Source organism: Heloderma suspectum, chromosome 4 (genome assembly GCF_057233095.1).
Source record: "Heloderma suspectum isolate Gila_16-S chromosome 4, 16-S_ref, whole genome shotgun sequence".
NCBI classification, from domain to species: Eukaryota; Metazoa; Chordata; class Lepidosauria; order Squamata; family Helodermatidae; genus Heloderma; species Heloderma suspectum.
In genome coordinates, this window is record NC_139461.1 from 167,132,013 (window position 1) to 167,157,775 (window position 25,763).

Genomic DNA, 25,763 nt, shown 5'->3' on the forward strand with positions numbered 1-25,763 from the left:
CCGTAAAGTTGCAATATTAATGTATGCAGATGACTTGGTACTACTGTCCATGAACAAAATCAGGCTGAAGAAAAGTCTGAGCAAACTTTAAGGTTTCTGCCAAATGGAATAGCTCACAATTAACTATGCTAAATCTAAGGCGTTGGTCTTTGGCAAACATCCCCCCGGTATAACTGGAGGCTAGGTGGAAAAAAGATAGAGCAGGGTTCCTCCTTCAAATACTGAGGTGTATACTTTGATGAGACATGTCCTTGGAAGATTCCGCTCCAGAACATTAAAATAACAGCACAGAAGACAACTTGAGCTATCTTGAGATGTTTCTGTTCCAGGGGAGGCAGGTTGGTGGCTCCAGCATTGAAAGTGTTTCTTGGAAAAGTAGTTGCTCAAATCCAATACAGTATTGAGATTTGGGGGGTAAGGCATAACAATTTGAAGCAGCTGTATGTTTGTCAAAACAAGTTCCTGAGAACAAATGAAGAAGGGTGGCTGGGCTAAGTCATGCCAAGAGTCATGCCAATCTCCAAAAACCTTCTACCAGATATTTTTTTACCATACTGGGAGCCAAAAACAAATCGAGAGTTTGGAAATATGGGATAGATAATAACCAGGACTTAGATCTAATTACATCTTAATTTTGTTCTCAGTGGTACTGCCTGTTTAAAACAGATAATGAAAGAGCCCAATACCTACAAACTCTCACTTTTGCTTCTTTGAGAACCTCATTTATGGAACTACTCTTCCATACTGTGCCCACAGCATTCCTGGATGGAAGATAAAGGCATATTCCAAGAAACCTACAGTTCTGTGTCTGTGGTATGGGTAAGGTACAGGATTATTTACTGTACTGCCACCTATATCAAAATCTCAGGGAGGGATTCCTGGGACAGATCTTGATATCCCTTACAGGGTGAACGCATCTATGTGAAGATTTACTGGTTACTGTCAGATTGCGACCCTTATGTTACACGCAAAACAGCGTTGTTTGCTAAAGCTGCATAACATATTTGTGCAATCACTCTGAATGCAGTTGACTGTGCAGGTGATTCGTTAGCTTGATTTCTGCTTATGTTCTGTTACTGCATGATGTATTACATTATGTTGTTTGTAACGGCTGTTAGTCAAACACAAGAAAACACTCTGACTCTGAATAGTGTACAAGCAACATGAGTGACAACGCCACCATGCACGCTGGCCCTGCCTCCTCAGTTCCCACCCTCCCCATGTTGAATCCTGAAGCAGTGGAATCCTTGCCATGATCAGGAACCCTAACAAAGCAGGGTTCCCTCTTGGCATAAGTAGAACCCCACTGCAGACTTTCCCACTCAACACGGGGAGGTCAGGGATGTTGGGGGTGGGGCCTGTCTCTCCAGTGCATGCTTTTGTATGCTGTTCAGGCGAATGCCTACACGGGGCTACAATGACACTGAAAGCAGAGGCATAAGATCATGAAAGCGTGTTGCTGGATCAGGCAAAAAGCCTGTTTAGTCTAGCATGCCGTTCCCCACGGTGGCCATGTAGGTGCCTCAGAAGCTCACAAGCAAAAGCCGTCTCTGGCAGTTTTCTCCCCGCAACTGGTATTCAGAGGCATGCTGCCTCAGACTATGGAAGTAGTATACTCCATTATGACTGGCAGACATTGATGGCCCTTATCCTCATGAATTTGTCTAATCCACTTTTAAAGCTATTTACATTGGTGGCCATGAAGAAGTACTTTCTTTTGTCTGTTCACCTTTATCAGATGTTCCCAGGTCCTAGTATTATGAGAAAATCTTATCCCTGTCAACTTTCCCCACACCAAGCATAGTTTTATCAATCCTGATCATGTCTCCTCTTACTTGCCCCACCCCCCCCCAAAGGCAGCCCAAGACAGTTTGGTGGAGAAAATTCAAATGACTCCTACACTGCACGAAAGGTATACACTAGGTAACTGACCATCTGTTGTCATTTAATGGTACCCCCAAAATCTGCCACCTGGGGCAGGTCACCTCATTTTGCCGAATTGTTGGGCTGGCCCCAAGCAGAAGAAACAGCTAAGAACTGAGATCTCCAATTGGAAACCTTTTATGATATATTGGAGAACATCAGGAAAGAATGAATATATAACTTGTATTTTTTCTGGTGCAAGTAACCAAGTATTTTTGTTGTTTTAGGTGTTCTATTAAAATAATATATATTTTAAAGGTTAAATACAGAACCAGTGTTTCTTACCTCTTTCTTGTGCCTTTCTCTCCAGTAAAATGCAATGAGAAAGAGGCTGGCTTTCTTGCTTTAGACAAAGACCATCTGAAACAGTAAGCGTTTTTTTTGGCTGAGTTTTCTGCTCTCAGCCTGAGCCAAAACAAGGAGAGGGGAGGGGAGGGCAAAGTGGGTGGGAAGGCCACGGAAGGTCAAAGGCTAATGACCAGTTAAAGCAAGTTAAACAAATAGTGGGGCAAAGCAATGTTTGATCTGAGAGCAGTTTTAATGTTCAACTTGATGAAGGAATGTTTGAATATATATTAGACATACCAAACTGCAGACACCCACTGCCACTAGAGAGTAGTGGGAGAAAGTTGTTTCAGAAGCAACCCCTCTTTTTTAAATCATCCATAATCTTTCATAGCCAATGGGCAAGGCTTCTTAATGGCTGCTCCTGTTGGCCAAGGTGAGGTCTTCAGGATGAAGAGGAGCAGAGAATGGGGCACTCAGGGGGCCTGCTTTTTTTTAAGGGCACTTGGATTAGAACTATGGACCTTCCTGAAATCCCATGATAAAAACACATATCGCTGGGGTCAGAACCTGGAGATGTAGCAAAACAGCTGGGATAGTCCAATGACAGGGATAGGAAGGGTGGGGAAGACCTACAGGTCTGCCCCCCCCTTTACACATTTAATGGTAATTCCTCTCCCAGGGAACCATAAGAATGGTAGTTCTATGGTGCGTGCTAGGAATCTCCAATAGGACTGTTCATTACCTCACAAAATAATACCTCCCATGACTCTATGGGAAGCAATGCTGAATGTATTAGTTCCTGTGTAAGCTAGTGGTTTTGAAGCAGAGAGAGGCCTAGGGAGAGCCTGTGATTCTCACAGGTGTAGTCTTCTAATTTCCCCCTAAAACGTTACCAGTTAAAGAAGCCCTTTTAACAGTCTGGCCAAGGGCCTGTGATTTTCATCATATGCTGGGCTTGTTTAGCATGATGCTGGCGTTGGTTATTTTTCCTTCATTTTCAATTCAGAAGCGAAACATGTATTTTTTCTAAATTGGTAGCACCATGCTACATGACATACATGGTTTTTAACTGATAGTATTTTGTCACCTGGGCATACATGGTTTCACTGGGCACAATTCAGCTAACCTACATGTATTGTTTTTATTGGTCACAGTTTGTCAATTGTGTGCCTGAAAGGGTTGCATTGGATGGAGAACTGTAGAATGGAAGCAATATTTGCTTCCGTACAGTGCATGATGTAAATATGAATTTGTAGATGTTAATTAAAAAAAAACATCCAAGAACAAAAAGCCCACAACTAGACAGAACTGTAATTGTATTTATGTCCAACTCTACCCATGCTCTGGTTGTATCCCTGTTCATAGCATAACTGATTCTAAGCTCACATGGCTAATTTCCATCATTGTCATATGAAAAGTACTGACTGTACCAGAATGCAGAGCACTTTAAAAAAATGAACAGTTCTCACTAAGGACAATACTAATCAATCCCCAGAAATGTATTTGGGGTTCAAAACAGGATATTTGAAAAAGGAAAGAACAAAGAATTAAGCCTGTTCTAGTGAGATCAATATAAAGTCTGTGGTTGAACATGAGACCACAACATGCAAACATTTCTGCAAAGGAAACGTTGAGTGCAGCCCCTGTTTGCCAGGTACCAGTACAAGCATAGAAGTACCAGGGATGAAACAGACAAATGCTGAAATGTGGTAAGAAAATATAACTCAAGCTGTATTCATTGAGGCTTCACACGGACTGGTGAACAAGATGAATCAAGGCCATACTGTGTGCTATGCTATGAAGTGCCAGCTAATGAAAGTTTGAAGCCTCTAAATCTTTGGTATCATTTAGAGACAATATATGCTGATTTCACAGATAAATCTCCTGAACTTTTTCAGTGCAAACTCACCAAGATGAAACAAGGGAAAGCAAGTTTGTTTGCTCATGCAACCATAAATGTAAAGACCCTGGAAGCTTCCTATGCCAAAGCAGGGGAGTCGTACCACTGTTATGGAAGAAATAATTCTACCTGCAGTAAAGAACCTATAATGTGTGGAGAGTAAAGCAGTTGGATTGTATGCCTCTTTCAAATGACACTGTCATGCAGAATTCAAGATACGGCACTGGACATTATATTTTTGTGAAACATGTGAACAGCAGTAGGCAGAAATGTAGTAGCAAATAGCATCAGTACAGTCACTGCTTTGTCTCTGAGTTCTGGAAACTCCATTTCTTTAAATCCAAACCTCTAGTAGAGAATTTTTTAAAATTCTGACTTTAATGTTATAAGGAAGTTCCAGCAAGCACCCTTGTGCCTTTGTGGAGAAACCGTAGGGAAACTCAGAGATTGCAATCCAGGATGGACCCCGCATCTAGTTGCTGTGTTTAGGCTCAATTAGAAAGCAATCTTCAAATTATGCCTTGACAGCAAGCAGCTGTCATTCAGTGTCATTTTTATTTATTTTTGTCAAGAACCAATTCATTTCCAGACAGAAAACCTTCCAATGTTGGAAATGCGCTGTCATCCTTCGTTACATGACTAGCACGCGTCAGTTTTCTTGATCATTGCATTGATTTAGCCTCGCACTTCCAATATCATCACTAACACTCCCTCCCCCTCCCCCACTGTGTTCAACTTCTTTAGGTCTGTGAATACATCAGAGGTAAGAAAGTTGTGAGATTAGGATGAATCTTCAAAAGAGCTTGTACATTCGAATGGACAGCCTGTTCGAAGTAGCTTTACTTCTGAACGTAGCTCTAACCAGAGGGAGTGCTTTGGCTCTTAACCACTGTACTTCTGTATGGAGAAGTTGAACATTTCATTGCACAAGTGCCTAAAAATTTATTTATTATTTATTAAATTTATTAAATTTATTAATCGCCCATCTGGCTGGTCAGCCAGCCACTCTGGGTGATGTACAATAGAAACAATTTAAAACAATTAAAAAATGCAGTCATGTGGCATTGAGCGCCTCTCTGTTCAACGCAAGACTTTATCCCACTACGTCTTCCCATCACTGCTCGTCAGTACGTACCCTACAGTATGCATGTCAGTACATACATGCTCTAGCCCATTGGTAATCAATGCCATGTTCCTTCGCAAGCTCATCTAATAGCTTAAAAATGTTTTCTGTGGTGGTTCTTGTTGGGAGTAAATGACAAAACAGAAATATTGCAGTACTTTCCCTTCCCACCCATCCCTGATGTATGCAAGGTGAGCAACATCACTCGTTTCACACAACTGCAATGCAAAATACCTACCTTCATGTTCATTTATTCCTTGTGTGTTTTCAGACATTCATTCACTTACTTCACTTGATGTAGGAATCTGAGGCAAGTGAAAAGCAAGAATTGGGGGCTCTCTGGTATAAAAGCACTGCCCGTATGTTGCAGGAGCAATATCCTTGACTGACTCCTAGGGCTCCTTCACACAGAGCTTTAATCCTGCGATTGAGATTGCTCCTTCATGGAAGTCTGTGGCCTCTTTACATGACACTGTGGACCTCCAAGGTGTCTCCTGCCCTAAATGCCCTTTGTTCCGTTTTTAAATAGTTTGCAGATAATGAGCTATCAAATTACCCTGGTGTGTTCCGCTTGAGATCCCTCTGGGAAAAGAGGAAAAGCAGCAAGAGGAGCGAGACCAATGAAAGATAATGTAAGACTCAGATACAGGGAGGAGGGAGAAGGGGGTGGGGGGAAAGGAAGCACGGGAAAAAGGGAGTCGCGATCCTGCATTTAAAACAGAAGCAGAAAGCCCTGCTTTAAAGGCAGGATTTTAGGCTGGTGTAGAGATGCCCCTAGTTTCAACCAAATTCCTGAACGTGCTCTGGGTTTGGCAAGATTTGAATGTACTTTTCCAACATCAAGTTCCAAGAGTGCTGCCTATTTAGCAATCTAGATAAATCTAGTAGCAATGCTCGAATCATCAGCATTACTACCTTTGGTTTGGGATCCAGGAGTTTTACAGCGTCCTCATTGGCTGATGCCCCAGCTCCAGGAAGCCCCAGGGAAGCTGTACTTGGCAGCCCCTACCAGTTTACTTCTTTGCAGGCAGGCAGACTACCCACGTGCCAGTGGCAACACCCTGCCCCCATTTCCCTGGCCACCATGAGGCAGGCAGGCAGGTTGGCCAGCTGCAGTGGGTAACTGCACTTGCCCAGGTATCCCATGTGCTGGCACTGGGCCTGATGGGCTGTAACAATATGATGTTAAAACGATGATCTGACAGACAAGCCTCCCTCCCATTTTTTTCTGAGTCTTTACAAGTGTAGTATTAGATTTTTGTCTTTCAAGAGGTAACAGCCCTGAAATTGTGAGGTCCAGTCCTGCGACTTTCAGGCTTTGGGATGCTGTTGGCCTGGCAACTTTACTTTCACCACCAGTTACCCTAAACACGTTGCATGCTGTTAGTACGTAAGCAAGTAGCAAGGCAGCGTTTGCAGTTTAAACAGCTGGGGGGGTGGATGGGAGCAGGAGTGGAGCGTACCGGTCAGGAGGAGAACCCCCCCTCCTTGTATATAAGTTGCTCACATCCATTCCATCTTGGACTCTGCATTAACTGCAGAATCAGTCCTGAATGCACTCAATCTCTACTTGTCATGTTTGTATCAATACTTTCCAGTTTGTGCACCTTGAGTGTACGGTCATTTTTGATGACTAGGGTGATGCCTACCACCTGTATGATATTGGCTGGGTGGTGGTAACAACACCTTCACTGAGAGACGGTGCCATTCCAACAGTTTTAAAGGAGGCAAAGGCTAGACCTCTATTGAAAGGGCCCTCGTTAGACTCTCTAAAATTATTATGTGGTCTCCAATGTTATCTTTGGGGGGGGCAAGGTTGTTTGGGGTGATGACCAACCTCCAGCTATCACTGCACAATTCTGATTACTGGATCCCTTTCAAACTCTTTTCAAAACTAAAAAGGCCATTGTCACCCCGGTGTATGACCTCTGCTGTGAATTGGACAGGGGGAGCACATCTCTGGCCTCTGAATGGCTTTTGATACTATTGATAATGGTATCCCATTGGAGTGCCTGACTGGGTTGGGAACTAGAGGCACTTTTCTACAGTAATTCCAGTCCTTTCTGGAAGGAGCACTTCCTCTCCTATGAACCCACTCAGATGCTTAGATCATCAGCAGACTCTCCTCCTACCATCATTTGAAACAGAGATGGTGGCTTCATGGGATGAGGGCTTCTCTGTGGTGCCCACTTTGTGGAGTTTTGGGGGTACTTGGCTATTTTCTTACCTGCATTCAGACACCAAGTCAAGACACTTATTTTAGCATATTTTTGGTTCTTAAGAAGAACCAAAGAACCTCAACACGGTTCTTCTTATGTGGCTCCTGACATCTGAGCCAATATCACATGTAGCTCTTGGACCTGAAAATGTTGTGCACCCCTGTGTTAAGAGGATATGGCAGGGTGTGGGGGGAGGCAAAGGGTTGAAGGAAGGAATAACTCAAAGTAAGTGTTTTCATAACAACAGCTGTCAACTCTGTGAACTTGAAGCAAATTTACAAAGTCACTCACTGCCTGAACTCAATGTCTTGGAGTTTTCTTTATTATCAGCATCACCCTAGACTATTTTTTTATTTTTATTTTTTTTATTTTTTGTTAAATATACCTCCGCAGGGCACAATCACATACAATCAATACGATTGGTAAATTACATGAGCTCTATCCCAAGCATATATGCACCAAAATGTCAAAAAAGTTATTAAAAAAAATGAACTCCACCCAAAAAGGTGATAATGACTTAAGAATGTCTCGGGGAGACTGGTACAATCCTAAAAAGACCAAAGGAAACTTGGCTTAACACCCCCCTCCCCCCCCCCACAACCATAAAGAATGCACACACATATAGAGAAATTGCACAACTGGAAATGGCCAGGGGACTTTTGAAGAGAGAGAGGGAGGCAGGTTTGATGAACAAAAATAAGGAGCAAAATCTAGATTGCCGATTGCCAGACCTTGAAAACTAATAAAAAATGCCACCATGCTGCTGATAAGGTCGCCTTTAAGGAAAGGGGTACATGGTTAGCAAAGAGGCTGCTTACATAGCAAGCAGAGACTGCAAGGCAATTGTAAACTCACAATAGGCAGCAGAGAATCCCTTTATGTACAGAGTACAGAGCCTGAAACCGAGAGCTGTAAAGATAGCTGGCAAAACAGGCTGCATTACCCATCTCACTCCTTGTCCCCAGCCAATTTTTCTAGTGCTAAGCTTGGAAAGAGCTCCCTATGCAAATCCAGTTGTGGAATTCTGATCCAGTTACACAATCTGGTTTTGGATGCCAAAGACTTGTGAGTACTGTCTGCTACAACAAACTAACATTAACGACAAGCGGGCACAGAGATGGTCTTCTTGCACACATCCCATACACTCAGTGGGACTTGTGCGGAAGACATTCCCATTTACAATTGTGCCCAAAGTCACTTTAACATACACAAAAGCAAACAAATTTTGTTTATAGCAAACACCAAATACTCCACAGGATTTTGTTTTTATAAAAGATACATGTAACATCAGCATATCTAATACTTTTAATTTTCAGAGAGAGACAGCATTTAAGCATGACATTTTTCTCCCCCACCCCGCCCCATTATTTTCATCTCCAAAAGTAGATATGTTTTGTATGTGGAAAAAAGTATCAGACAGCCTTAAGTACATAAGTTATTTAGACACAGGTGACTAATGTTAGACAGAACAGAAGCTACCTAGTCAACAAATGGTAACTGTAGCTACTACTGAACTCTTCGGATCCAATCACATTGAAAGCTGGGAGTGTTCACTGCCTCTCAAAATCTCAAAGAGAAATCAAAATACAATTATTTTAGTCATAACATTTTCACTTAAAATGCTGAAAATCTATTGCTGTATCCAATACAACGTATGCCACAGAAACCCCGCTGGAGCGGTGAAGGAATGGGGGCAACTCTCAGTGTTACTTTGGACAACACCCAACTTACTGAGCTACCCTTTTGCTAAGTCCAGGACTATCTCTGGGCTGATCTGGTGAAATGGGGATAAATTTGGGTGCTTCTTCATTTTTAATAATTACCCTGATGTATATTGGACAACTGATCCTGAAAAATGTGGAGTGACCTTTTCCCTGCAGCTGCTGCATGTTCAAAGTGAATTCCGAACAGCTTAAGATCAGACTGAAAACCAGGGTGATGGTGAATTTGAAGAATATTTCTGTAGTGCTTAGTGGGTTCCCCTTTTATAGCAAAAAAGAGCTCATTCTGCACCCTCCAAAGGATTTAGTTTCTATTAATGTCCCACAATTGCATCAGAAACCACCTACAGATACAGAGACTAAGCTGGTCTCATGCAATCTACAGGTTAATCAATCAAGGCCATTGGTGTTTATTGTGTGCGTAGCATACAACTGTATTGTGTGCGTAGCGTACAACTGTAAATTTTTAGAAGCTTCTTTTGTGATGTGTGCCACATGAGGGGGAGGGGGAAGAATATAGGAAATTCTGTACCATCAGTTCATAGACTGCATTCATTTAATACTAAACCATGCTTTACTGTTACAAAAATGAGCTTCAGCAAACCTTGGGCTCACACTCCCCCTTCCCTTTCCTCCTCTGGCACAGCCATGAGATTAGAAGCTTCCACTTCAGTTTTCAATTAACCCCAGATTAACAAGTTGTCTGAACCTTAACTGTGGTTCATCTTAACTTATCGTTTGTTGAATCATGCTAGCTTCATAAACTGTGGTTTGAAGTTGGCTTGCTCCAACAAACCATACTTAAGATCAATCAGAGTTCAACCAGGTTTGGATGATACATCAAGCCACAGTCAATCTAAAACAGAAGCAAAAGCTTCCAAATGCTTGCGGCTGCTCTGGAGGAGGAGGGAGGAAGTGTGGGAGCCCAATGTGCAATGTGGCTCATTCTTGTAATGCTAAACCATGGCTTAGCAGTACATCTGAATTAGGCCACTGACATGATATGACATTCTGAAGTCCTCCCCACCCTCTTTTCTGAAGTTCTTTCTTGAGCAAGTCAGTGTGGAGGTTGGATGTGTAATATAAAGCCAAACTGCTGACAATAGTCACCCAATGTCACTCTTTTAAAATTCTCATACTAATTAATAAAATTAAAATTTGTTCAAAGCAAAATACACTGAGCCAAATAAATATCTGGACTAGTAATCTGGATAGGGATATCAGATCACAATCTGGAGGTTCTGTCTGCTACTTAAGATGTTTTGTGGCAGGGGGAATGTAGGCAGCTATGGGACTTCCCACCCAGTTCTTCCACTGGTATACTTGTCTACCATCTACCCTGCCCCTGCTGTAAGGTAAAACCGGAGTTCTGCTTACAACAATGGGCAGGGTGTGGGGATGGATGAGTGAATCAGGAACAGGAGATTCATCAGCAGTATAGTCTTCTGCTGCCTCTTTAAAGGAACAGGCAAGATTTCAAAATTACAACCTGGCAAAACTAGCTCTGAAAAAAGGCACCTTCTGTAAAGAAAGATACACAAACATGTAGACCATAATGCAATTTCCACTAAGAACATACTGCTGAAATTAGGGAGAAGAGCGACCTCCCTGGGACTGCTTATTTTAAAGAAGTCCATACTTGCTAAGTTAGTAGAACTATGAAACAGGAGTGCTTTTTAATTACATAGTATTGCCTTTATGGTAGATTCATTTATGAATTCCTAACCAGACAGAAAGAACAGCTTCTGCAGCCAAGTACCACAGATCTACCTGTGTAATCAGCATATACAGTGTGTCTGCATGCATTTGCTTCTGCAGTCTCATTACATTTGGTGCTACTTCTATTCAGAGTCTCTCTCCAGTCCCTTTAAAGCTTCCTTACATTTACTTTTGCTAAAGTTCAATAGAAAACTTCAAGCAGGAACAATGAAAATAAACAATAATGGTTTTAAAAATAAGCCCTTTCCTTGCTAGTTGTAAACTGAAGAGAAGTGGGAGAGTGTTCAAATATTGTCTTTTTTAAAAAGTTGAAGGAGTTAGATAAATCGCTGCAAACGTAATAATGTTTAAACACATTCTGAAATGTGTTAATAATCCATCATCACTAAACATATTTTTGTAAGGCTTGACAATCATGAGCTTTTACATCTTTCTACCAGTGTTAAGAGCTGAAAACATAAAACATCACAAGTTTTTCAATCCAAACTGGCTAGCCCAGTAAAATGAACAGAGAAAGAAGGAATAAAACAAACAAACCAAGAGTAAAGCACAAGTCTTTGGCTCTCCTTGAATGAAAAAGGGGTATTTTCCACATTTATACAGACCCCCTCATTTGCCTACCAGTAGGGGCAATACCACATTTGTGCATCACTGAGTAATAACACCATTAGAAAAGGCAACTTCACAGAAGTTATTGGCTAAGCGAATTCATTTGAATGCTCTATTTTGAGGCAGCAAGCTGTCAACTGGTGCATGATAAGGGAGAGTGAGGGGCACGTCTATAGAGGTGAGATGAAAAGGCAAGAAGCACAAGAAGCTCGAAAAGAACAGCAAAATTAGAATGGCTACTGCTGATCCTCATTCGCCAAAAGCATTCAGATTAATCTGAAAGAGTATGAACAAAAAACACTTCACAATTATTTAAGGGCAGTGGGAATTACATTTCTGCATACACAGAGTCAATTAGTTCAAGGTTATTCTGAAGTCTGGGCCCCTGAGTTACTTTTTCTGAATTTACCTGCAATGCTTCATAAAACTTGCTTGGAATTAAACTTTGTTCTAACCACCAAGGAGTGTTTAAGTGAGTACACATTACTAAGCCTATCTTATGACATAGCATCTAAGTATACGAAGGGCTAAACAAACTGGTGCCCTCCAGGCATTACACCTCCCATCAGCACTAGCCAAAATGGCTAATGGTCAGGGATTATGAGGGTTGTAGTCCAAAACACCTGGAGAGCACCGGGTTGCCTACCTCTGCTGCAAGTGGTGACATGTGTCATCCAGCTCGGTGTGCTCTTGCAATGTTTGAATAAGGAATTTAAAAAATCAGAATCCATTATTACTTTGTGTTATAAAACAACATAATGGAATGAAAGTGGTAATCTACAGAATGGTTCACTAATTATATTTATGAGTGTTATTCTAAATGTCTCAGAGAAAAATGTGATACTAACCCAAGCACAGTATACATGCAGAGTGGAGGATGTTGTAAAGGTTCAGATATGCATATGTATTTGACTGTTTCCCTGTTTCTGAATTGTTAGAAGGCAAAGATTTTCAGACTTGTCCAGAGTTCAAAGGTACAGAATCTGAAGCTAACGTAAAGGCAAACACACATTACTTGTAGATTATAAAACAGCAGAGGAGAACTACGTTTTTACAGTTTCTTCTACTTGAAAGCCAGTACATTTTACCTAAACATCTCCAAAAAATGTAAAGTCTTTCCTAGTTCCCTATCTGTTCGTGTTTGTTGATGAAACTTCACAAAAAATGAGGGAAAACAGGAAACTAAGCCAAGATCAATGTGGTTTGCAGAGGTTAAGCAAACCTATTTGCTTATGCAAACAGGACATTAACCTGGACAGTACATCATGCACAAAGTACAGCTCCAGGAAGGTGGTGGGACAAATGTTAAGAGGTTTCCTTTAAAAGCTCACGTTCAGAGCATGCAATTGTATAGCAGAAACTTTACAAAAAAATGTCAACAATAGCATTTTCCACACATTCTGCGCATTCCTCCAAGCGTCAACACATACAGCAGGGAGATTAGGCATGTGTATAGACTGCGCTTTTTTCAGTGTCCCGTACCCTACACATGAGCCTATAAATAGACAGTATGTATGTATGGAAATTAATCAGCTTGGCACAAAGAAAGCCACTTTTTCTGTTTCTCCAGATCTGACTCTCACTAGAAGGAAACACCTTTAAAAAGAGAGCCACCTAATTTATATAGTAGGTTGATGAAATTTTCTTTTCTAGCCAAAAGTGAGACAGTTGTATTCTGGACTAGGCTCTTTATAGTAGGGATAATACAGTGGGTTCCCTGAAAATACTTCCTATGTTGGGAAAAATGACAAGGAAAATAATATTTAAAAGCAAAGTTAGCGTGGTTCTTGCCTGCTTCATTGCTCTCCTCACCAGGGAAGGCAGAAAGCTGTCATGGGCTCCCTCAAGTGAGCAATTCCCATAAAGAGAAGAACATGCATTTCTAGCCATACCTCACTGGAACAGGGGAGGTAGTGTGAAAAAAGAAAAAACATTTCATGTGTTGAAGTTCCGATAGAGTGGTGCATGGGTTTAAGAGAAAAGAGTTAAAATGCCTTTTGAGATATATTTTCAGTGCCTCTACCTCCCAGATGTTTTAGAACAGCTGCACTCATGTGAAAAAATTCTTAAAACATACCCAATATATATACAGATATAACTACATATATATGTGTATATATACATATACATATATATATATAATTTTTTTTATTTAAATAAAAAATGAATGCTCGATTCCCAAGCCAATATGTATATCAAATTTTTGGCCAGCCAGGTCTGTAGGGCATAATCAAATTCAATGTGAAATAGTATATAAATGCGGTGCCTTGACTGGGCAAATTAAATAATCACTACTCAAAAGAGTCTTCTGCTTGGACACTCCTACTGGTAGGCAACAGGGGGACTGTATCCCCCCCATTTTGTTTTATTTAACAGTTAAGACAGATGCAAAACAGCTGAAGGGTGTTTTGACCTTAATGGACCTTCAGGGAAGAAAAATAACCTAAAACAAGATTAATAAATTTCTGCTTTTACCCAACCAAAGCAATGCTTCAACTTATTACATAGCCAGTGCTTTCTGAGATTTAGTAGTCTAATTCATATGGAGAATCAGCACTAAAAGATGTGAGGAAGCTTTTGCAAAGATGTCCACCCAGAGCATCTCTACCCATGTACAGGTAAGAGGGAGAGATGAGGAAGGAAGTCAAAATATGCACAGCATGAGTAAGAACTCTGCCTGCAACAGTGGCATTTTAAGGATAGTCATAAATGAAATGTGACCTGTAGAAACAAAAAGGTTTCCATCTCATGTAAGTTCTAACAAGTGTTGCTTTTGAGACAGAATTGCTGAAAGTAAAACTGAGGAGTTCTATTTTCTTGGAAGCCAGTCTCTCCATTATACAGAGGAAGCTCTGACTTTCAAAGATTAAATACGGCGGTGAGGGCAACACAACCCCATCCATTCTCCCAAGAGAGGTCAATGACATCCAAGAGCAGCTTTGGATGCAATAAAAATGCAGAGGGAACAGGAAGTAAAAGGTGCCTGTGCTTCCTGTCTCCATGCTTTCCCATCACATCTAAAATAGAACAGATGCCAAAGCTCTCCTTACATTAGAATATCATGCAATCCTCATCAAGGTACAAAAGATAATGTGGAAGCTCTCCTTTGGACATGACAAAGAAGCAGGGAGACCTGCACATCCCATCCTAACCCCCACATCCTGATCTGAAGCTACTCTACACCTATTTCCAGATACTTCTCCGATGTAGTTTAGGTATTGTTGCTTTTAATCTGCATATCTGCAGACGGAACACACCTGTTGCCTATCAAGAGTACCACATTCAATCAATATTAGCCAATTTATACTGAACAAAGAGCCAGGCAACTCCACTCCTTTCAGAAATGGAAAAACCAATCCCTGAGGTCTTCTGCATCCTATGAAGTTTGTTATTGTTGAGGTGATGATAAATGCTCCATAACCTAAAGTTTAAAAGCTATCATGGTTAGGAAATACGATGGATAATGACAAGGAACTAGCATCTACAAAGAGTTACTTTCAGAAACTCTGCTACACATTTTCTCACCAGGCAATTTAGAGCTTCCTCCTCCATCTCATATTCCCTATTTTCCTTTCAAGCTCACACAAAGCAATGATGAGTGAGCTTGTTTTGAAGGGAGGAGGAAAGAGGCCTAGAAGGAATTATACACTGGGTATGTAATAATACCAAAATAAAAGAGAAAACCTACCTCATTAAGATCATACAATTAATCAAACAGAGTGTGTGTGTATTATATATATATATAAATATATATAATATCTGTTTCTTTTAAAGCCCTGGCATTCAAGGCATCCAAAGTTATTAAAATAAAGTTCATTCACAGAACAAAAACAAATTTAATCTGAGTTGCTTGCAGATACTGCTAATTTTCATTTTTTAATTAAAAAATGTGTTAATGTGAACTATGTGCAGGGTTTGTTTCTAGTAGTGGTGTTGTGCACATTGTCTCAGGACCTGCTGCTGTTTCCATTCTTGCTCAGTGTCTCCCATTATCCCTAGGAGAGGAAAAAGTGATCCCCTAACACAAGTGGAGAGACACTCTTGTTCCTTCAGGGAGCAGAGGTGGGCGTTGCTCCTGTCCTCTGGGTATCCTGGTCACCTCCTCCCCCTTCGGTATCTTCCGACAAGCTCAGAGCTGCAGTTTTGTTCGAGAGAAGGCCAATGTTTTCTTGGGTTGGGGCTGATCCATTTGGAACATCACTGCTGAAGAATGTCGAAAAGGAAAAAAAAAAGTACAGTGAAGGCAGTGGGGTCAGGGAGAACAAAGAGAAATGGAATGAAGTTGAACTGGACAAAATTGAGAAGAGAACCTGAATATGGTTGGCTATGTCAGGGGTAGCCAACCATTTTGGGCTGTGGGAACATTTGGCACTATGGATCACCACTCATAGATTCAGTCTCCTTCTCCCACACACTTTCTCTCCCCTCCGCCCACACACACGGACCCATCATGCAGGAATACACACACGTATGTCCTTTTCTTCTCCTCCTGACTCTAGCACATGGAGACCACACACCTTCTCAGGATACCTCCAAAATCCCGCCCCCCACAAAAAACCTTTCTCTCTGCATCTTTTTTTCTCTCATACATGGAGCCCCGTCCATTCAGACATACAAGCACACAACCTTTCCCAATCCCACAGGTTGCTCACAGCTGGCTCCCCCAGCCCTCGCTGGCTTTCTGTCCCACTGAAATGAAGCACCATCCATTTCAGTGGGACAGTCAAGCAAGTCCTCCAACCTTTCCCACTGAAAATTGTTAATGAACAATTAATTGAACAACAATGTGCATTCCATGAATTATACTCTCCGTAAAACAATAAAAATGCAGTCAAGACTAAGGAAAGGCACACATTAGTGGACAGAAAAAATCCACATTCAGCCTCATTAAGGTACAGCTTTGGCATAGCTATTCAAGGCAGTCTGGTGATATATAATAGTCCTACCAGACAAAGTGGTGTAGATCACTTTTGTCCAATGAAAGAGGTAGACTTTATCTGCAGTACTTTTAAGGTAACTGCCATATAAATACAAACAAAAACATTGCTTATGCAACTGTCAATCACACAGTTATCTAGTTGTCAATGCACTCTGCAATTTAAAACTATACTGAAAAAAGCTATTCTTCTTTATACTGTTTTGCTCTACACACCAGAATAAACAACAACCAAGTACAAGGCATTTTACTACCCATGTTAGATTAGCCAAACTATGAGATTTGATTACTGTTCTTCGTCCAACTTATCTTAGTTAGGCATCGTTAAGAAATTACAACGTATTTCATAGTATTTACCACCCAGAATACTATTGTACCCAGTAAGTATATCAAACAGTCCTGTATAACTTGTGACCCAAAAAGCCAAAGGCAGCCTATCAAGCCACGTGCACGGGCCCAATAGGGGGTTCAATAATTTTTCTGCTGCCTTCCTACAATGGAAAAAGCAGGAAGGTTTGTCAAGCATCTGGCACTATACATAGGAAGTACTTCTTCACACAGTGCATAGTTAAACTATGGAATTCACTACCACAGGATGTAGCGATGGCTACCAGTTTGGATGGCTTTAAAAGGGGATTGGACAAATTCACATCACTCCAGTGCTGAAGGAGTTGCACTGGTTACCAGTTGTTTTCCAGGCCAAATTCAAGGTGTTGGTTTTGACCTTTAAAACCCTATATAGTTCCGGCCCAGCCTATCTCAAGGAGCGCCTCCAGCAACACCAGATAGGCCGCTCAACAAGATCAGCCTTGGATGGCCTTCTCTCTGTCCCATCAGCCAGGACAGGTAGACTGGTGAGGACGAGGGAGAGGGCCTTCTCTGTGATGGCCCCCACTCTGTGGAACTCCCTCCCTAGGGAACTCCGCCATGCCCCCTCTTTAATGAGCTTCTGCCACGCATTAAAAACGTGGTTGTTCAGGCAGGCATTTGGGGTGGGTTAGGGTATTTTTAGAAATATGTTGTTTTTAATGTAGAATTTTATTGTTTAAACTGTTTTTATTATTGTACATTGCCCAGAGTGGCTGGGTGACCAGCCAGATGGGCGATTAATAAATTTATTAAATAAATAAATTCATTCATTCATTCATGGAGGAGAAGGCTATCGATGGCTACTAGTCCTGATGGCTATGTGCTAGCTTCAGAACCAGAGGCAGTGAGCCTATGTACACCAGTTGCTGAGGAACATGGGTGGGAGGGTGCTGTTGCTCTGATGCCCTGCTTGTGGGTTCCTGGTTGACAGCTGGTTGGCCACTGTGTGAACAGAATGCTGGACTAGATGGGCTCTTGGTCTAATCCAGCAGGGCTCTTCTTATGTTCTTATGGCAGGTAGGCTGAATTTTGACTTGATGGGTCACAAGCTGTACTGGCCTGATTTAGAACCTTTATCAAATTTAAGTCACCCCCAAACAATTATGTTTTCAAGGTGCTACAACCAATGTCATTCTAAGATGGTTATGGTGGCCAAATGGTACCACACTCTTCTTCCTATTGTATGTAGACTAATTTAATGTGTTTGGAAGGAACAACAACCACTGGAAAAAGTATGCTGTGGATGTTAGTGAAGTGCTATTTCTCGAGCTTTGCATGCTTTCAACCACATCTACAAAATGAAAATTATTATGCCCAACATATACGGTCTTAATCTGATTCAAGGATATCAAGGAAAGTGTTCTATTACCTGAATGTCAATGCAAGGTCCTCAGCTGGTATCTTGCTTTGCTGTCCATTTTCTGTCTGTTTACTGGCACTCACTTTGCTTTTCACATCTAGTGAAGATTGGCTCTCCTTGGGAAAAGGAAGGAAAAACCTACAATTCACTATGTACAAAAAGCTTTTGCAAGCTTGTTCCACATGTGAGGGAAAATACAACTGTAGAACACCAGACGAAGTTGTACAGAACAACCCACACAAAAGCCACAAGGGAAAGGAACATAAGCCTTAGACGTATCCGTCCCATCTATTTGATAACGATACAAACCTTCCTAAAAGCACATGTACCAAGCAGCAAAGACTGAGGAAGTCCATCACCACGGGCGGGAAAACCACTGCCCCCCACTTCAAAATGCCATTTAACTGGTTTTGTGTGCAGTTTGCAACGCAGCCTGTATCTGTTGCTTAAGAGACTGAATGATTTGCTGTCAATCGAAGTGCTTGCCAAGACTCAACTGCAAAGTTCTTATATATGGCACCTCACAAAATCACCTTAAGATCCCCACCGCTACCAATGCCAGAATATTTAAAATAAAGCACTCTAGCCTCAGAAATCATAAGACTGGCTAACACTAGCAGCAGCCACTCAGCATGGCACTTCCCTATAACATATGAAGCAGCGCTGCAGCTCACCAGGCAGCACCAGCAGAAGCACCAGCTGAGTCTTCCATCTCCTCTGCCCACCCACGAAACACTCACCATGCTCAGTTCCCGGGTTCTCTTTCCGATTTCCCTCTCCACCTGGTGCAGCTCCAAGCTCAGCTGTTCACTTGAGATCATTCCAGGCCACTTAGGAGGTGGCGGTGGGGGCTGTGGTTGGCCTGCCAAGGGGGTCGCCTCCCTCTGCAACAGCAGCCTGTTACTAACACCCTAAATGCACAAAGCCAAGCACATACACAACTGAGCACACAAAATACACCATGCAGACATGGGAATTAGGCCCAAACTCAGGAGTATTGCTTGGTTCCCTAAGTCCAACCTTCTTTCCTTTTATATGAAATATACAAATTGGCCATTATTCCCAAGAATGTTTTATATGCAGATGAAGGCAATCTTAAAACAGAAATATAGTTTATGAAACATGCAGAGTTTTTCCAAGCTTTGTGAAACTGTTCAATCTTTCATTTCTACTTGTTGCATAAGAAGTGATATTTGGAAATATGTTCTAAGCTGACGGTGTGATAAAAGCAAACTGCACTCACAAAAGAAATGTCTTGCTGAATCACATCAAGGGCTCACGGAGTCCAGCGTTTTAGTTTTACCAGCAGCCACTTGCCTCTAGAAAGCCCACAATTAGGTCAAGGTGGCAACAACCATTCTGCTATAATTTCCCAGCAACTGGTATTCAGAGGTATACTCTGAAAACAGAGACACCATTTAGCTATCATCGCTACAAGCCACTGATAGGCCTGTTCTCCTTGAGGCTATCCAAGCTAGTGGCCATCACTATAACTTGTAGCAGTGAATTCAATAAGGTAATTACACATTGTGAGAAGCAGCATGCTCTTTCGCTACCTATCCGGGATTCACTGCCTACCAATTTTATTGCACAATTGAAAGAAAGGCATGGTTGCATGTAGACAGCAGAAATGTAGCCATAATACAAACCTTGGGAATAAATCAGAAGCACGCAGGCTTTTGGTGTCTCCTAGATTGCCTGCAATCAAGCTTATTGCACATTGGTGCTGAGCTGAAGCTGACTTATTTAACCAAGGATCTGACCTGTAGGGCCCATCCTGTAAAACATCTTAAAACTATCCAGAAGATATTTGAAATTAAGGGCGCAGTCCTATGGAAATAGACATCAGCCACCAAACTCAGAGGCTGATGCCTATCCAATGCATGGTGGCCAGAGCACAGAGGGAATCCTCTCCTCTGTGCTCCAACCGCCCTGCATTTTTGGCTAGATGTGCAATTTCGTCAGTGTGTGTGTGTGTGTGTGGGGGGGGGAGGCTGCATGGCCTCGAAGAGAGGCTTCTGCAGTCTCCTTCCCTCCCCACGCCTGGGACCACCCCCTTTTTGCTCTCTCCACACTCCATTCCCCGATGTGGAGAAGTAGCCAGCACAGAAAGAACAATGCTGGCTACGAGGAGGGCGAGGAGCATACTTTCTGGGAACTGGATTCAGAGCCCTGGCTCCAAGCTCCATTCCCAGAAACCAAAAAACCCCATGGCCCCTAGACAGTGTCTATTATATATCTAATTGTATCAATGAGTATTTGTTTGAATCGTTTCATTTTCAAGGTGTTATTATCACTGAAGTTTACAGATTTAATAATTTAGAAATGTCTATGGCCCAGAGACAGCTATGGAAACTTTTTGTTTTTGTTTTTAACTTCTTCAGCATCTAGCACAATGTTAGGTCTCTCATCAATAATGATAATGATAATAATGGAGAGTAACAGTCAGGTGGGTATTTTCAAACCATCCAATACTCCTCCATTACAGCATCAGCAAAAGCGGGCATGCAATAAGTAAGCATAAATGTGTATCTTGTTCTTGAACTGAAAAATATGTTACTTCTTGTATCTATCATTTCTGCTCAGAGAAACTTGTTCCCTTGCCTTGGGTAAGCCAAGCCTTCCTAGAATAAAGACTAAAAGTGACTGCCACTTGGGAAAACCTGAACTGAAGTAGCTGTAGGCTTTCCAATAAACTACCACAATGTCTCTCTGTTTGTTTTATGAGGACACCGCTATTTTAGGATATATATGTACTACAGCTATCACTAATGCCCATTGCTTCTGGAAGAAACATACATGCTCATCCCGAGAAATCAATGTCACCATTAACACTTCCAGCATGACTTTTTGATACAAATTATATAAAACCATCATTTGGCCTTGTGCTATTTTGGAAGGAAATGTCAATCAACATAAAAGCAAATAATAAACAATAATACAGAAAGTTCACTACCTCCACTTTGTAGATCAAAGAAATAGGGAAATGAAACTATGTCAGTATTGGAACTAACATGCAGGCACATGTGTGAGTGACGGGTGAAACAAATGAATACAAAATTAGAAGCCTTCAGGCAATTGTACTATAGATTGCAACCATTTTTCTCTTATTATTGTAAGTTTAAGACCATATTTCAAATTGCTAAATAGTGATGATCAGTCCTTCATTCTGAAATGCTATAAAATGATTTGAATATAACATAATCAAAGAAAGATACATTTATATTCAGAGTGCGCTCTCTCTCTCTCTCATGCAGTTTCTCCAATCCTTTCCTAGAAAAAGACAGAGGATATGAGTACCCACCTCCAGTCCTCGAGTCTGCTGGCTAATCTGATGGTTTAGTTGCTGCAGTTCAAGTCGAAGCTGCTGTTCCCTCTCAGATGAGGGCAGAGGCTTCCCATGGCCAGCAACGTCTGTCATAGACAGCCTCTCCCTTTGGAAACAGAATAGTTTGAAAAAAGAGGCAAGACGTTTTGGTTATTTTTTTCAGAGTGTGTGCAGTATGTCCAGCCAAGAATAGCAAGTGCAAATACTCCTACCTGTCACTAAGGCGTCCCTGAGAAGATATGTTTTGATGGGGTGAATATGAACCTCCCCATGCACTGTGTGTTCCGTAAGGGCTGTAATCTGTAAAGCAATTGGAAAAGTCTATGTAAAAAGACCTTAAAATATTTGTATTACAATTATGGTAGAACAGATACAGCTGCCCAATTTCTGAGGCAACCCTGTATGCAATGTTATACCTGTGCAGAGCTGCTTTTACAACAGCAGACCACTGATAACCATACATTTTTTCTTTACTTTTGTGCAGGAAGTATAAGACAAAAGCTGTTTCTGGAAGTCTGCAACAATGTCGATAGCCGTGGGCCCTATTTTCCTCCTCTTTTAAAAAGCCATCATAAAGTATTTGGTGGATGGGATGAAAAGGAGAAGAAGAGAGGTTGAAGAACCGCAATGAAAGTGTGCATGAACAGGGAGTATCTCCCCGCCCCTGCCACGGGTTGGAGATCTTCAAAATAAGAGAAGTATGCAGAGAGACAGCAAAAAGCCATTCCTTCTAGCATGGGGAAAGCCTGCTTACCAATGCTAAGAAGGAAATCTATCCACTAGGAAAGACTTACCTTCATGTTGCCTTTTGCCTGCAGGGCATAACACTTGGAATTCATGAACATGCCAATGATTAAAAGGCCCATTCATATGTTTGCTATAGTGTCCAGGCTGAAGACAACAGTGGTGCAGTAGGTTCATACACCCACTTGCCACAGTGTGTAGCGCACCATAACATGTCAGTTGGCTGTATGTGCATTGATTCTTCTGTCCTTTGCCAGACTTTGGGAATTCAAACAGTGCTGGACAGTGATCATCTGGACTGCTATTTTTTTTTACTGTTCCAAAGGAGCTCCTCTATTAGCTTCTCTGTCCTCAGCATGCCTCTGCGTAACGTGACATCTTCACACAAAGAGCAGCTCTAATCTAATTCACCCTGTAGGACTGCAGATCTGGGAACCAAAGCTTAGGCATCCCCAAGGGCTTGTCTTAGCCCAGTGAGCTTTAAAATTATATAGCTCTGAGCAGCATACTCCCATGTCACATCACAAACCACTTTGGGGATTTTCCTCAATTTTTACAATTGTTTGCCATCTGTCATCGGGGATGCACAGGCCTTGCTGCTTACCACAGTTAGCCAGGTGGGGTGTTATTTATGCTCTCTCTCATCCTCAGCATCTATTAGCCACTGCCAGTCTATGCCTGGAGCAGCTTGTTTCAACAGTTGAGCCATACTACTGGTGTAAAACTACTGTAAAGAAAACAGGGCTCCAGAAGCATAAGCTTTATACCTGAAACTGTTTTTGTAGAAGCTCCTTGAACTGTCATGGCTTGCATGGGGCCAGAGTTCTGGTACATCGCTTTGGATGTCCGTGAGATGGCACCAAACCTTGACACAGTCGGCCGATCTCCAAATGGAATCAGATCATCATCGCCAGTCTCTGCTGCTCTCCTTTGCAAATCCAAGCGCTGGTCTCGCATCCCCTTGCTGTCTATGTTCTGGGAAGACAGATCAAAAGAACAGGAGAATTATAGGCAAGGTTCTCCAAATGGTTGACACTTTTCTCAGTAGGGATGAAGTTCCTATTTTTCAGACATGGGTGGATCTGGAGTGGGTGGGGGTGTATCTAGAGAAAGATACTTGCACAACAATCACCTTTCAAGCATCTAGACAAACTTTTAGTTAGCATCCAGAATTTCCCATGGACCACTGAATATTTGGTAATGTGAATGCTCAAATCAAGCAGAGGGTCTGGGCACCAAAGCCCTTTGCAAACAAGTGTAACAGAGTAATTATGATACCAGAGGGGGTCCATCATTTCCCCCACCCACAGAATGTAGCATCACCCACAGGGGCATGATGGGGGAGGGGAAAAATGAGGAGCAGAACACAGCCAGGGATAAATTCACCCTCTATGCAAAATGAGAACGGGGGCATTTTAGCTCAGCACTAAGCTAGAAGGAGCAAAGCCAAAACAGTGAATCAGGCAGAGACACAGCAGTCAGCCTCTACTATGGATACATAGTTTGAACACACAGGAGCCTCAAATTAAATTAATTTCTCACAATACATTAACAATTCTCTTGCAGCACACAATTTGGAAATGACTGCACTAAATTCTGGCTCCATTCAGACGTTACACCACATCATAATTTAGAACCCAAGCATTGGTTTTAGCTTCCAAACGTATATTTTATACCATACTTTAGAGATGCTTGTCAACTTTTGTGTTACAAAGCTGAGTGCAGAGAGGATGGAAGTTCACTCCCATCTCCATGGTGTCTCCAGTGGTGAAGTGATGGCTGAAACTATGGTTTGTCCATTCAGACATCACAAGCAAGAGTGCAAACAATGGTCTGAATACCCACTTCAAAGTTTGGCTTCCATTACTGCCAGTCAAACAACTGGGAACCAATGTTTGCCAATTCAAACATCACAACAAACTATAGATAATCTTCCTTATCTATGGTTTAGGGCATGGGTGCAGAACTCAGACCTGGGATCCCAATCCAGCCTGCCTGGGGTCCCAGTCCAGCCCTCTAAGGCTGACTCCTACTCAGGGCCACATTCCATTGGTGGGTGAGGCCGAAGGCAAAGGGAGCTGGGCCAAAACTACCAGCTTAGTGTAGCTTAAAGCCTTTACTGCCAGTCACTAAGCCTCAGGAGAAGCATTTCAACCTTTTAGAATGGGGGAAAACTGTACAAAAGCCAGGAATCCATCAAACCATAGGTGGTTGGGGGAAAGGGCTTGGCCAACTGGGAAACCCTGGGATTGGGGGGGGGGGATTTGGGCCCTGGGCCTGACATTATACAGCCTTGGTTTATGAAGTCTGAACTGAGCCCCTATGAACTAGAAAAGAAAGGACACCTGTAATTACATTATAGTGCCAGTAGTGATCCTTAAGTCTCTTGTCAAAAGTCACCATGAGAGGACAAACCTAGAGCTGGGGTTCTCTGTATAGTGAAGTTTACACATCCTAGTTTGCCCTTCTGCAACACAATCAGATTCTGGTGACTGACTGAATATCAACAGTACTCTCTCTTTAGCACTGCTGGGTCTTCGTTGCAAACTTACCACCATCTCCACAAGCCCCACTGCCACAATGTCTTTGGGTTTTGCATCTTTGGTTCCAATGTAGGAGCCGATGGTGTCACATGACCAGGGAGAGTACTGGCTGTAATCATTTCCTTTGTATTTGCCAGCTACTTTCAGATCTTCATCCATATACTGCATAAAAACAAAGCCCAGCTGTGTAAATGAAGGAAAGGAAGGACGCACCCGACATTCAGAATTACTGTGATAGCACCAGAATAAAAAGAAATCATCCTTGCCTACAAGAATACAGGGTGTTTCAAAAAGATGGACCCGATTTGAAATCGCTATCTCTCTGCAACCATGAACCCCCCATGAATGAAATTCTTACCACTTGAATGGGTGGGGCATAGAGTTTCAAATGATTACCGCTAGATGCCTCTCTCAGCGCACAAACAGCCCCTAGCCTCAGTCATTCGCAAAATGGTGACCCTGCAACACAAGCATTTTGCGTTCTGCAGTTCAGCAAGACTGAATCTGCAATCGCGGTGCAGCATGCGTTTCAATGGCATTTTGGCATTCATCATTGGTACCGACAATTTGAGGAAACAGGCTGTTTATGTAAGGGGAAGAGCACAGGGCGACCATGCATGTCAGAGGAAAACGTGAGAAGAATTAAAGAGAGTTTTCAGCGTAGCCCGCGAATTCAACTATTGTCTCGATATTGTCCGTACAGCGGGTGGAGGGCGCATAGAGCATTTATAAAATGGTTAGTAAAACTTGATAACACATTAAACAGTTTGTAACTTTTGGTGTAATTGTAACATTTTGCCATCGTGAAATATACTGCTTTGAAATTGGGTCCATTATTTTGAAACACCCTGTAGTGCTCTGTGCCTTTACACAGTGTTTGAATTAGCTCCAAAATGGCATTTGAGACAGACTATGAAATTTGAAAGTGCTCAGAGGCTTCTAATCTGTTTGTAAAAGGTATTTCTTATATAACATTTGCAT

At 42.0% G+C, this 25,763-nt stretch overlaps 2 protein-coding genes across 4 annotated transcripts in view; both read right to left on the reverse strand.

The window, feature by feature from the left end:
• Window positions 1-2,285, reverse strand: part of SERPINC1 (serpin family C member 1) — a 28,119-nt gene extending 25,834 nt beyond the window's left edge. Inside the window, exon 1 of the mRNA XM_084851191.1 lies at window positions 2,209-2,285. The gene's annotated coding sequence lies outside the window, so the exon portion shown is untranslated. The remainder of the gene's footprint in view (window positions 1-2,208) is intronic.
• Window positions 2,286-15,320: 13,035 nt separating this feature from the next.
• RC3H1 (ring finger and CCCH-type domains 1) overlaps window positions 15,321-25,763 on the reverse strand; it is a 96,176-nt gene continuing 85,733 nt past the window's right edge. The window contains exons 14-20 of one of the 3 annotated variants that reach the window (XM_084851192.1): window positions 24,792-24,944; window positions 23,007-23,214; window positions 21,708-21,795; window positions 21,472-21,601; window positions 18,908-19,078; window positions 18,177-18,283; window positions 15,321-15,705 (exon numbers count right to left, since the gene is read on the reverse strand). In XM_084851192.1, the coding sequence (XP_084707318.1) occupies window positions 15,552-15,705; window positions 18,177-18,283; window positions 18,908-19,078; window positions 21,472-21,601; window positions 21,708-21,795; window positions 23,007-23,214; window positions 24,792-24,944 (1,011 nt within the window). In that variant the 3' untranslated portion in view covers window positions 15,321-15,551. The remainder of the gene's footprint in view (window positions 15,706-18,176; window positions 18,284-18,907; window positions 19,079-21,471; window positions 21,602-21,707; window positions 21,796-23,006; window positions 23,215-24,791; window positions 24,945-25,763) is intronic. The other 2 variants (XM_084851193.1, XM_084851194.1) reach the window with 2 other exon arrangements.